The sequence below is a fragment of the Panthera leo genome, chromosome A3 (assembly GCF_018350215.1).
Source record: "Panthera leo isolate Ple1 chromosome A3, P.leo_Ple1_pat1.1, whole genome shotgun sequence".
Classification (NCBI taxonomy): Eukaryota; Metazoa; Chordata; class Mammalia; order Carnivora; family Felidae; genus Panthera; species Panthera leo.
The window spans coordinates 26,199,795-26,212,585 of NC_056681.1; the positions used below are offsets into that span (position 1 = coordinate 26,199,795).

General features: G+C 59.3%; 1 protein-coding gene across 2 annotated transcripts in view; it reads left to right on the forward strand.

Moving 5' to 3' along the window:
- Positions 1-9,329: 9,329 nt before the first annotated feature.
- The window catches only part of NOL4L (nucleolar protein 4 like), a 127,455-nt gene continuing 123,993 nt past the window's right edge, over positions 9,330-12,791 (forward strand). For both annotated transcript variants that reach the window (XR_006200492.1, XM_042931274.1), the window contains exon 1: positions 9,330-9,650. Coding sequence is in view for 1 of the 2 variants with exons in the window: in XM_042931274.1 (XP_042787208.1) it covers positions 9,330-9,650 (321 nt within the window). In the remaining variant the exon portion in view is untranslated. The remainder of the gene's footprint in view (positions 9,651-12,791) is intronic.

Sequence of the window (12,791 nt, forward strand, 5' to 3'; positions counted from 1 at the left end):
CCCACAGCAAGCATCAGTTAAAGCTGTCTTGACTCCTAGTTTAGTGCTCTTTCCAAGGTCATGCACAGCCCAGGTTTGAGCTAGCTGGCAGGAGGAAGTCCTTCCTGCTGTCTAACTGAAACCCCTCCTGCTTTACTGTGCCAGCTTTCCTTTGGTTGGATGCCTGAAGAAGTAGAGAAGCACCAACATCCACCTCATGGTCCTTGACTATTACTGTGGAGGGGACTGAGCTGGGCGTAGGAGACTCAGGGACACCTCCCCCTCCCCGCCATGAATCTGAATGCAGGAGTTCGTTTGCCGGATGGGGTGGGGGAGGTAGACAGGCCATTTGCTATTAGGGCCTTTCCTCCAGGGGAAGGTTCTGGGAAAACTCTGGAAAGAATTCCTTGGGGAAGAAGTCCTTCTGGATCACCCCAAGGACACACACGCTCCCCAGGACGCAGCCGCCTGGGAACTGAGCTCGCGGCCAGCAACCAGCAGAACCCAAGGCCTCAGATCCACCCCCGTGGCCAGAGGCGGCCTTGCGTTTCCTCCACACACATGCCTGTTCGACTTGCTTGTCAGAAACCACTCAACAAAATCCAATTTATGGAACCAATATGAAGTGGGGGAAAATTCCTCTAAACAAAAAATGTCTTTTTTCAAATCAGGGAGGAGGAAAGCCTGGCAGTTGGACATCCGGATGAGTAGGCCCGGTGCTAAGATCCGGGTTCCGAACCCTGCGGAGGGGAGCCGAGTCGGGACGTAGCGTTTACTTGGGTTTCTCCAGAGAGACCCACGGCTCCCCCAGATGTCAGGGCTCAGTGTGCCCAGTACTTCCGGAGAAAGATGAGCTCATAGGGATGCTGGTGGCGATTTACTGAGGGCCTACTGTGGGCCGGCCCCTGTGCTAAGTGCTTCTATGTGGATTACTTTGCCTGAACCCTCACAGCAACCCCATGAGGTAGGTGCTATTACTGTCCACACCCCACAGATGAGGAGATCAAAGCTCAGGGAAGTTAAGCCATTTGGCCCAGGGCACACAGCTCGGGAGAGGGGGTACAAGACTTAAATGCAGGCAGTCTGGCTCCAGGGACCCCCACTCTTAACATTTCGCTACAAAAGTGACTTGCACCTAGCGGGGGCCGGAGACGTAAAGGAGAGAGATACAGAGGCCCACGGGAGAGAGCACCGGCTGAGGCAGCAGGGGGCTGGGCCCCAGGCCAGTTCCGCTGTCAACCGTCCAGATGAGTCCTTGTCCCTCTCTTGCCCCTTGTCATTCCTGAAAGGCCGCAACTGGGTAAGGTGATCTCAAGCTGGCACCCAGGCTCCCAGTGCCCACTAGCACATGAAAGGTTCTGAGAAGTCCCGAAGTAAAGAAAAGCCAGTGAGTGCTTAACTGGGAGACCTGACCAGCAAAAATCGTCACCTAATGATTCATAACCTTGAGTTGAACTCCTATCAGTAAGTTGGTAAGTTGACAACTATTCACGGGCCCCTTGGAAGGTAAGTGAACAAGACATGATCCTGCCTGTGAGGTGCTTCTTCTCTGGAGAGAAGGTAGCCAAGTGGAAGACAGTGACCACACTGTGTGGCCATTGCTCTGAAGGAGACCGGTCAGGGAGCCTGAAGCACCGGGCAGGGGAAGAGGCATCTTGCCCCACCTGAGGGTCAAGGGAAGTATGGCAGAGAAGTTCACGGTCAAATAGGGTTTTAAAGGAGGAGTAGGAGTTCTGCAGGAAGAGAATTAGAGAGGAAGGGCAGCCCCAGGGGTAGGAACAACATGTACAAGTCAGTCGTGTTAAGGGTTTCTTGTTCCACAGGCTGGAAAATACAGCGTGGCTGGCAGAGAGGGGTGGGCTGGAATAGGAGCGTGAAAGGCCTTGAATGCTAAGCCAAGGAGTTCAGATTGTATTCTGGGGGAATAATAGAGGCCATAATTGAGAAGAGCAACCCTTTGGATCCGGGTGGAAGGGAAAACCTACAGGCCAGGAGTCCAGTGAGGAAGCTGGTTCTGCCGTCTGGGCCAGAGCAGAGGAGGCCCAAACTGCATTGAACAGACAGCACATCTGACCAGCATCTTTGGTTTGCAAGAAATCCAGCACAAGGAGACCTAGGTGAAAATGAAAAGGGCCTTCAAGCATGACTGAATCCAGGGGCTCGAATGATATTGTCAGAAATCTGGCCACAGTCACATCGGTCCAGGGGATGGGATTTTTTCGTGGCCAGTGTTCAGGTCAGTCATGCTCCAGCTACATGCTCTGAATGTGGGGCAGGGGCAGTTTCTCAAAGGAACTTCGGATGACGGGCAGCAGGGTGTTGCCAGGCAGGTGAAAGCAATAGCTGGCCGCTGTGGGTGGCGACTGTTGCGGCTTTTGGTGGGGGATGGGCCCTTGCCCAGCCCTGCCTCTGAGGCTGAGGCACGCAGCTGAGGGCCGGGGTGGTCAGGGTGGGCTCCATGGAGGAAAGGGGCCTGGAAGGGAGACTTGCACAGCGAGAAGGACTGGGGCAGGTAGAGTGGGCACTCTGGGAGGAAGGATCCTGGGAGAACAAAGCTACGGAGGTGAGAGTGAGCAGGATGTTCCGGAACCGGTGAGCACGGCAGGCCCAGAGGGCTGATGAAAGGGGGTGGAGGGACGTCAGAGGTGCTTCTACGCCAGGCCCCCTCTGGCCTAACTGGACAGCCTCCTTGGATACACAGGTCGGGGCGAAACAGTGGCTTCATTGCTCAGTAGCTTCCCATGGCTCCCTATGGCCCAACCATGAGGAATTTAAGGCCCCAGCGTGCCCATTGCCCCCTCATGGGGCACGCATGGTCTCACGGAGGGCCATGCCAACCACACTCCAAACACACCGTTCCCCTTCCACCTTTGAGCCTTTGCTCTGGATGTTTCCCTGCCCTGAAACACATCCCCTGTTTGGTATTTCCACCCATCCTCTGACAGCCAGCTAGAGGAACGGGCCTCCCCTCCTTTCTCACTTTTGAACTCCCAGAGCTCTTTCTTTGGGTTTTTTGGTTTTGTTTTTTACATGCCCCTTAGCCCAGCCAGCCTGGTGGGGGCAGGGTGGCAAGTCACATGCACCTGGGCCTTGGATGCTGGTCAGATCTGGGTTCAAATTCTCCCTGCGTCACTCACTAGCTGTGTGACCTTGAACACATCATTTGACCTCTCCTTGAAGACCTTTTCTGACCTATAAAATGTGAACAAGACATCACATGAGGCTTAAATGTGGTTATATGTAAAAAGTTCCTGGCACATGGTCTCTCATGCAGCCCTCACTACTGTTTCATCATTGCTCAGATTATGAATTATGTCCCTCTCCTCCTCTATGAGCTCAGGCCAGCCAGGGACTACACCTGGATTTTTTCCCAGTCCCCCAGTGTCTGGCATATCGTAGGGGGCTTGTAAGGGCTAATCTATCTGCTTTCCTGGGCCGTGCAGATCTGTTCTGCCCATCCTGCTTCACCTGGCTGAGGCTGGGGGGAGGCCTCGGGGGCCCCACACCTGCTCCCTGAGGCTGACCCGGCAAGCTACTAGGTGCCAGCATCCAGCATCAATAAATTACCGGCAAGTTCAAGTGACGGGACAGATCCAGTGTCAGCTTCCTCTGTGTCATGCAGGAAGGCTCAGGCCCAGGGGATTCCCCTCCATGAACCTCTCCCGCCAAGGGCGCCATCGGAAAAACAGAATTGCTCACAGGGCACCTACTGTGCGCCAGGCCCCATCTGGGCGCTTTGCACCGCATTTGATTGGCGCCTCACAATGACTCTGCAAAGCAGGTGCTGGCTGCATTTTACACACGCGAAAACTGAGGCTTGATGAAGGGAGGCGATTGGCAAAAGACACAATTAATAACAGAAAGAAAAGCCCCCTTCCTTTCTAATTCGACATAAATCTTGGATCTCATTTCAATTTTTAGTTACAATACATCCGCACGCACACACACACTTGGGGTTTCGTCATTCATTTATTCAACAGCTATTTATTGAACACCTACTATGTGCCAGGCCATTCCGGACTTGGAGATACTGCAGTCAAGACAGAATCCCTGCCCTCTGGGAACATACATTCCAGTACTGAGATGAACAGAGACAAGGAAACAAATACATATACTGGAAGGTGGTGCTGAGTCTTGGAAGGTGAATAAAGCAGGGCAGGAAGATAGAATCACTGGGGGACTATTTTGAAAAGGGCTGTCAAGGAGGGCTCCTCTGGGGAGGTGACATTTGAATGAAATTCCTTGTCTCTTTATGCTTTCGTTTCTGGAAAAGGGAGACACTGGACTCCAAAGGTTTTCAAATTCTGTGAGGTGGACAGAATGTTTTCCCACTGGGTTGTGTTTCCACAGGCACCATGCCATGGGCCATTGGAGATGTGGAGACACTTTTGTCCCTCCTCTTCTCTTTGCCCCGAGTGCTTCTGTCCAAGGAGCCCTCAGGCAGGGCTTCTCAGGGATGCTCACCCGAGCCCCCCTACCATATGTTCTCGGGGCACCTTTTTGTTTTCTAATTCTCAACCCATTTGTCACAATCTTTGGAAAGTCAGCTCTTCCCTGGGCTTCATGAGGGCTGGGGCCAGGTCCACCTCGTGTATCCCAGCACTGGGCGTGGCATCCGACACAGAGGGCACTCAAAACATAAATAAACATAAATATAACATAAACATAAATAAATGGCAGGCAGACATAGTCACGCTAGGAGCTAATACTTATCGAGGGCTTATTCTCACAATAGGCCTGTGAGTCAGGGGTAACTTTTATCCCCACTTTACCAGCATTGCAAACTGAGGCTTAGAGCAAGGAACCCACGTCAGGTCACTGAGCAGCAGAGCATGCCGGGAGGAGACACTAAATGCTGCTAGACTGACTGGTTAAGAGGGAGGCAGTGTAGTATGGTGAAAAATGCCATCAACTTTGAGGTGTGCATTTTTAGGACCAGCCCATTTACTCTTTCATTCACTCACTTTTAAAAAATTTATTCAGTGATTGTTAAACCTCAGCTCCTGTGCTGGGCACTGGTAAGTACAGGAAACCAGGTAAATGTGAAATTGTGTGGTCAGAGCCGGGATGGGGAAAGCCCAGGGGTCGGAGGGTGAGGAACCGTGGCGGTCCCTGAGCCAAACTGAGGGGTCAGGAAGCCTTTCTGGGTGAGGTGGCCCTGGAACAGCAGGGGGGTGTGCCCAGGCAGACTACGGGGGGGCCAGGGGGAAGCAAGGGACCACCTCACCTCTGAGTCGTAGGCATTCCCACCCCATCACCTTCCTCCCTCCACCCGCCGCACTCTCCCCTTCTCCCTCCCCCCACCCATTCCCAGGCCCAGAGTCAGAGCTCAGTGAAATACAGGTGATCTGGCCAAATCAGGTAAAGGCTATGCCTGTGGCCCTGAGCCTCTTCCCCTCTGTGGGACTCAGTTTACCCATCTGTAAAAGGCAGAGTTTGTATTGTATACTCTCTACAGACCCTTCATCGGTGGCCTCTTGTGATCCAGGATAGTACTGTCAGCATTAAAGAAAAACTCCAGGGGATCTACTGACCTATGATTAATGGGACAGCCTACTTTGTCCTTTTGGCAGGTGGCTGGAATGTGAAGAAAAGAGGAGCAGTTGTCCCCTAGGACCATGACCGTCCCCCTCCCTGAGATGGACATTGTGAGAAGCTTACCTCCCCCCCCCCCCACCCCCCGCCGCCCCCAGCATGCTCTGGGGCAGGACCTCTGCTAAAGGATGCCACTGACATGAACAGGCTAGAAGTCCAGGGATCCGTTTCAGCAGAAGGGGCTTTGCTTTGGGCTCATTCTTCTGCTCGGCCACCTCTACTTTTTTACCGGTACTTTTTTGGGGCACGAGGCTGAGATGTGCCTAGTATAGAGTAAGCTGACACACGGGAGGAGAGGGCAAGGCCTCTGACCTCCAGGCACCTTGATCACAGACCGCTGGGCTGCCCTCCACTCCTCACTCCACCTCTGCTCCTCAGTCTCTCCCTTCTTTACAACTCACCAGTGGCTTTGCATCCCGTTTAGAATGCAATCCAGAGTCTAGGGTCTCCTGCCTCCTCATTCACTTCACTCTAGCCACCCTGGCCTTCTTTCAGCTTCTAGAAAATGCCAATGTCTTTCCCACCTCAAGGCCTTTGCACATGCTATTCCCTCTGCCTGGAATGCTCTTCCCTCAGAACACAGCCTAGATGGTTCCTTGTCATTTAAGTCACTGTTCAAATATACCACCTCAGAGGGGCCTTCCCTGATCCCCTAAGGAAAGCCGTCCCTTGTGTCCATTTGTTATCACAGCTCCCTATTTCATTTAAGGCCCTTTCCTCAAGCTGTAATTATTTTTTTAAAGATTTTCTTCTTTAATTTTTTAAAAGGAATCTCTATTCCCAAAGTGGGGCTCAAACTCACAACCCGGATATCAAGAGTTGAATGCTCTACTGACTGAGCCAGGCAGGTGCACCCCCCAAAGCTGTCATTATTGATGGCTGATCTGTTCAGTGGCCATCTTCCCCACCCATTAGTGTGCTCCACAAGGGCAAGGACCTTCAGAATCCCCTGGCTAGATCCCCAGCACCTGGTGCATAATGACTGCTCAAGAGATGTTTGTTGAATGAATGAAACACAAAAAGTATAACAATCCCCATTTTCCTCCTTGAATACTTTGCAATCGTATGAAGGAGAAAATGGCATTTATTGGGCACCTGTTATATACCAGGCGCTCTCATGTATATGATTACATCCATGACACCCACGCCATTAAATAGGTGATGAAGTTGATGAAGTTGGGGTTCAGTGAAGGGTGGACTGATGGGCTTATTCAGTTGGGAAGCAGCCACCTGGGACCCGTGGACATGAAGAATGCCCTGGAAAAGAGCGGTCAGGATCCCATCCCAAGTCTGTTTGACTCTACCCGAAGCCCATGTTCTTTCCACTGTGCTACATCTTCTGCCACAATAGAACCCAGCCCAAGATTGGTAAGCAGGTTTCTAGGTTCTGAAAGGCGGGCAAAGACCCAGATTTCATGGACAGGTGGTCTGGCTTAGTGGTTACTCAACTGGGTCTTGGAACTGAAGAGAGAGACCTGGGCTCCAATGGGGGGGCCCCACCACCTAGGCACCAAGGCACCCTTGCTGAGGGTGGTCATTCACAATGCTAAGTGAGGGCACTTTTCCTCTCCGGAAGGAAGTCAGCTGTGAGGGTAAGTGTCCACGGGTATATTGGAAAAGTCAGGGCGTGGGGCTTCCAAGTCATGCAGAAGCATACCTCCGGGGCTGGGTAGCCTTTGGGTGGTGCCTTCCCCTCTCTGAGCCCCAGTAGTAATCTCCGAAAAATGGACACGCCAGCATGGAACCAAAAAGAGCTTTTGGGGAGATGAAGAAGAAAAATGACTGTGGAGTTGTTGGTGTATATAAAGTAACATGGAAATGTAAATTATCTAAAAATAAATCTTCCATGTGAAATGCAGTGCGAGGTTGGGACTTGGGAGACCTCTTCGGTTCTTTCAGCATTTATTGGCACCAACTGTGTACCTGGTACTGTGCTAGGGCCTGGGCATAAAAGGATGAGTCAGACATGGGTCCTGTGCTGGACTGGAGCTCCCTGGTCTACTGGGAGAAGTGGGGTAGGCACATACATTGCGGGGGGTTCCTCCCAGTGGGATGGCGGGGGGAGACTTCATGTGGGGTGTGGTAGCAGGAGACAGACAGCCCTGGGCTGCAACCTTCCCCTCCTCCCTGCATGACCTTGAACAGGTCAGGCTACCTCTCCAGGCCCTAGGCCTTCATCTGTAAAATGGGCCAATCCTCTCTGCCTCTGAGATGCCAGCACATGGCACACTGTAGGTTCCAGGGTGTGGGACCTTGGCTGGGGGTAGCCACTGGTTTCTATTAGAAGAAGAAAATGGCCCTGCACAGGTCACAGTCTGGGCCTCAGGTTTGAGTTGGTGACTTACAGGAGTGGCCTGGAAATATGGGGGTGGCCGCCAAGGAACACTAAGGAGAGAAACCAAGTAATTCCTCACAACCTGTTAGGAAAGGAGGGCAGAAATACTGGGGAATTGGCCTGGGCCTTTATTTGTGTTAGTGGTTTCATTAAGGGGGAGAGGGTCAGCTCTACCCCAAGGTCAGTCCTGCCCAGGGAGGAAGAGGGTAGGGGACTACCTCAGTTTACTCAGCAAGAGCTTCTAGGTGCATGCATGAAGGCAGGGTGTCTTGGGAATGAATTTGTGGGTGTGCTGAGCGTGGCCTGAAGCCTTGGTGGAGCTGGCCTGAGTGAGGCCACGGGCCAATGTTGACGATTTTCCTGGGGCCTGGGGCTGTCCCAGAGCAGTGGGACTGCCAGAAGTAAGGCCGGCTAAACTTCGGGGGAATTCAGGGTGAGGGGAGAGGGAAGGAAGTTTGGGGGCCCCAAAGGGCGGCGGTTCGGGGTTCCCCAGGGGGAACACTGCTCTTCTGGCGCCGGGCTCGCACCGGAGAAATCAGGCCAGTTGCGGGAGGGAGGGAAGGGCGCCTGCCCGGTACCGCCCGCGCTGGACTAAAATCGGGCGGGGCCGCCCGGGGAGGCAGGGACGCGTGTGGCCAGGCGGGGTCTGCGCCCTACTCCCTGCGAGACCGCCGGGTCCGGGCGGAGAGCGGCCTGCGAGGCTCCCGGCCAGGCCCGAACAGAGGAACTCGGTCCCTGGGCTGGGCACTGCGCGCCTGCGGCTCCTGCCCTCTCCGCGGCTACGGGCGCGGCGGCCCCGGCGCCCCCAGGGGCCGGGCCGGGGCGGGGTCTGGGCCCCGCGGGCGGGCGCGGGAGGGAGGGGGGGGACGGCGGCGAAGGCTGCGACGCTCTAACAGGTGGGATCCCGCGGCGTGGTGGAGGCGGGCGCGGGAGGAGGAGGAGGAGGAAGAGCAGCGGCAGCGGGAGCCTGAGCAGGAGCAGGATGAGCCGCGCGAGCTGACAGCCGCCGCCGCCGCCCGCGCCCAGGCTCGGTCTCGCTCCCCGCGCCCGGAGCCGCTCCCCGCCTCCCGCCTCCCCCGGCCGCCCGCGGGGCGGCCCGCCCCCTCTGCACCTCCGGGCCCGGAGCTGCCTCCATCGCTCCCGCATCCCGGCCGGGGGGGAGGAGGAGGCGGAGCAGGAGGCGAGCCGGAGCCGCCGCCGCCAACGCCGCCGCTGCCGCCGCCCGAGCAGGACAGAGCGCGCCGCAGCCCCGCGCGTCCGGCCGCCGCCCGTGCCCATCAAGCAGCCGCGCCGGAGCCACACCGCGGGACAGCCCGGGCCGCGGCGCGCCCCGGCCCGGCCCGGCCCAGCCCAGCCCAGTCCCGGCACCGGGCGGCCCGGCGGCCGGCCCGCCCCCGAGGGCGCCGGGCGCGGCGGGAGGATGCCGAAGCCGACGCTGCTGCTGCGCGGGGGCTGGGAGCGCGAGCGCAGCCCCGGGGACTCGGAGCTGGGCCGCCAGTTCCGGGACTGGTGCCTGCGCACCTACGGCGACTCGGCCAAAACCAAGACGGTGACACGCAGCAAATACCAGCGGATCGCCGAGGTCCTGCAGGGCGGCGGCGGGACCGGCGCGGGCAGCGGCCCGGCGGCCGGCGAGAAAGGCAAGTTCCAGTTCTGGGTGCGCTCCAAGGGCTTCCGCCTGGGCAGCGGCCGGGAACCCAAGATGGGCCAAGTGGTGTATGTGCCGGTCAAGACGGGCTCGGTGAGTGCGCGCGCGGCGGCCGCGGGCCGGTCCCGCCGCGGGGCTTGGGGCGGGCGGGGGCGGGGTGTGGGGGTGTGGATGTGTGTCCGAACGTGTGTCCCTGAGGTTGTCCGTGGGTCTGGCCCGCCCGGGGCGCACGCGTCTCTGCTCACCCGCCTGCCCCGGCCCGCCCAGGCAGCGCTCCGGGTTCGGGGCGTCCCTGCCCCCCTCTGCGCCGCTGCCCGGGCCGTGGCCCTGCCGAGCGGGCTGTCCCGGGCTGCTCACCCCAGCATGTTCCGTCCTCCCGTCCCCTCCCCCCGCCAGCAGGCGGCTGCTCCGAAGCCCGAGCCTCCCCCCAACCCCCCGCCCGCCCCGGGGCTGCCTGTCCCGGGCGCCTCGCGCTCCCGCCCCCGGGCCGGCTGGGCGGTGTGTGTGTGTGTGTGTGTGTGTGTGTGTGTGTGTGTGTGTGTGGAGGGTGGTGCTGTGGGGGGGGGGGGGGGACAGGGGCAGCCACGGGACGGGGAGTCCACTCGGCTCCCCAGCGCCAGGGTGGGGGGGGGGGCCCTCCAGGGCACTGTCTCCCAGACCCCACCCGGGGCTGGCCCGGGGAGGGGCGGCCCGAGCCGCAGCCTGGCGCAGGAGCAGCCTCGCGCGGGTGGGTGGGGCGCCCCCTCCGCCCCCCGGGCCCCTAGCTCCCCCCCTCCCTGGGACGGGGGCGGCCTGACCTATCCATCCCCTCCCCTCCCCCGTCCCCGGGGCCGGCCGGGTCCGGGCGGGGTGGCGTGGGGGAGGGGGCGGGGAACCGCAGCCGCCGGGAGGGAGGAGGCGGGCGGCCGGGCGGGGGCGTCCCCTCCGGCCCGGGGCGCCCTGGAGAGGGCGTGCGGCGCGGGCCCCGCGGCTCCCCCGCCGGGACCTCATTGTTCTGCAACGGGTGGGGGCTGGGGGGGGGACGGCTGCTCCCGGGGCGCTGCTGAGCTTTGAACTTTCCGTCGTGGAGACCCTCCATTAGTGCGTTCAGCCCCCGGCCCGGCCCGGCCCGGCCGGCCTCCCTCCCTGCCCCCCTCGCTCCCTCCCCGGCCTCGCCCGGCCCGAGCGAGCGAGCGAGCGGGGCCGCCCCGCGCCGGCCTCCCTCCCTCCCTCGCTCCCCCGCTCCCCCCTCTGTGCTCCTCCCCCGTCCGGCCCGCCCGCCCCGCGCTCAGCCCCGTCCCCGGCCGGAGCGGGCTCTTCACACACAATTGATTCGGTCGTTACGAAAAGTGCACTTGTCCCCTCCCCCTCCCCCTCCGGCGGCCGCCCGGGCCCGGCCCGCGGGGTGAGGGGGCCGCGAGGGAGGGAGGCGGGAGCCGGGGAGCGGATCCGGAGGCGCCTCCCCCCCGCGCCCAGGGGACGGGGCTGCAGGCCGCGGGGAGTGGGGAGCCGTGAGCGCGGAGGGCGGGCGGCCCATCTGCGAGGAGCGCTGATAACCGCGCCGCTGCCGCTGCGGCCGCCAGCAGCCCATCTGCGCCGCTGCCGCCTCCGGCCGGACCCGAAGCATGGGGCCGGGCCGAGGGGTGCGCCGGGGCGGGATTCCCGGAGGGGGAGGCTGGAGCAGTGTCCCACCCTGCGCGAGTCAGGGACCCCCCCCCCCCCCCCAGCCCCAATCAGTGCTCTCCCCCAAACCCGGGGAGTCAGGATCATTGTCCCCTCCCCTGATGGAGGCAGGGACCCCCCCCCCCCCCAGCCCAAATCAGTGCCCACCTTCCCTTAAGGGGAGTATGGGTCAGTGCCTTTCCCCAGCGTAGGTCGGTCTTCCCCACCCTGCCTTCCTTACCCCCTTGGGTTCTCCCCCATCTTGGGCTAGTGTCCCCAATCTAAGTGTGGTTTTTCCAGGTCAGTGGCCCACCAGGTGGTTGACTGGATCTGTGCTCCCTACCCTGCGACAGTGCCCTCAGCCATCCAGGCCAGTTAGCACCTCCTACCCCATCCTGGTTATCCCTCCCCAGGGAGCTGAGAGTCTTGGCTCAATCTTCTTAGCGGGCAGCAGGGTCCCCCACTCTACCCACTCCTGGAGTTGGGAGGCAGGTGACCCTCAGAGTTGGCAGCTGGCTCACTGCTTCTCTGCGTGGGTTTACCTCTTCCCTAGGGAGTGGGCATCCTGGGGCAGTCTCCCTATCCTCTTAGCCATACTGCTGTCTAGGCAGAGCAGGGGTGATTTCGAACACACACACACACACACACACACACACACACACACACACACCCCCATGCAGGCCACATGCAGAAATTCAGTGCTAGGCCTGGGTTCCAGGTCCTCGAAGCCCAGCTAGTCTCTTCAGACCCTTCATGAGGCCCATGCTGACCTGCCTTGTCTGCCCCTGGCATCAGGGGCCTCATGAGGCTCCACCCTGACTCCCAGACCAATAATAAGCCTTCCTCAAAGGACCACCTGCCTGGGAGGCAGGGAAAGGGGACCCAAGTCTCCCTGCCCAGGCTGGGGGGTGGGGTGGGGAGGGAGGGGGAACAACGAACACAGCAGAACAGACGTACCCTCCTCTGACAGCCTGCCCCTCCAGCTCCCTGTGCCTTCTTGCCTGGCCTGCTGGTCCCTAGAGAGCCTGTTACCTGCCGCTCGCCCAGCCAACTGGAGCCAGCCGCAGGAGATGCCCCTGGTCCTGCCACCCCCCGTCTCCAAGCACCTTCCTGGGGCTCAGTTATTATTATTTTTATATTTCCATTTTTCTTTTCACTGATCTAAGAGGAACAAATCCTGCTGGGAATTCTGGGCCAGCCATGGCCTCTTCCTGGGAGAGGCTGAATGGGACCTTCTTTGAAAGGTGCAAAGGACATCCCCTACCTTCACTAGCCTACACACACACACACACACACACACACACACACACACACACAAAGTTGCCATTGCCTCTGGTGGCAGTTGGGAGACATCCTGTAGTTTTGTCCTGGGTGGGTTTTTGTGAAGGTCATTGGGCCTTAAACCTTCGTCTGAGGCGTTTGTTCAGTGCCCACAGGCCTGGTATTGGGTATAGGGGCGGGTCAGACTCTGCCTGCTCCTGGGCGCCCAGCTGGTGGGGGAGGTGGGCATCTCGAAGGATGTGATAAAGAAGCCCGCGCACGGAGCCACCAAGGGAGGGTGGACAGGCAGACCGATTTCAGGCAAGAGGGGGT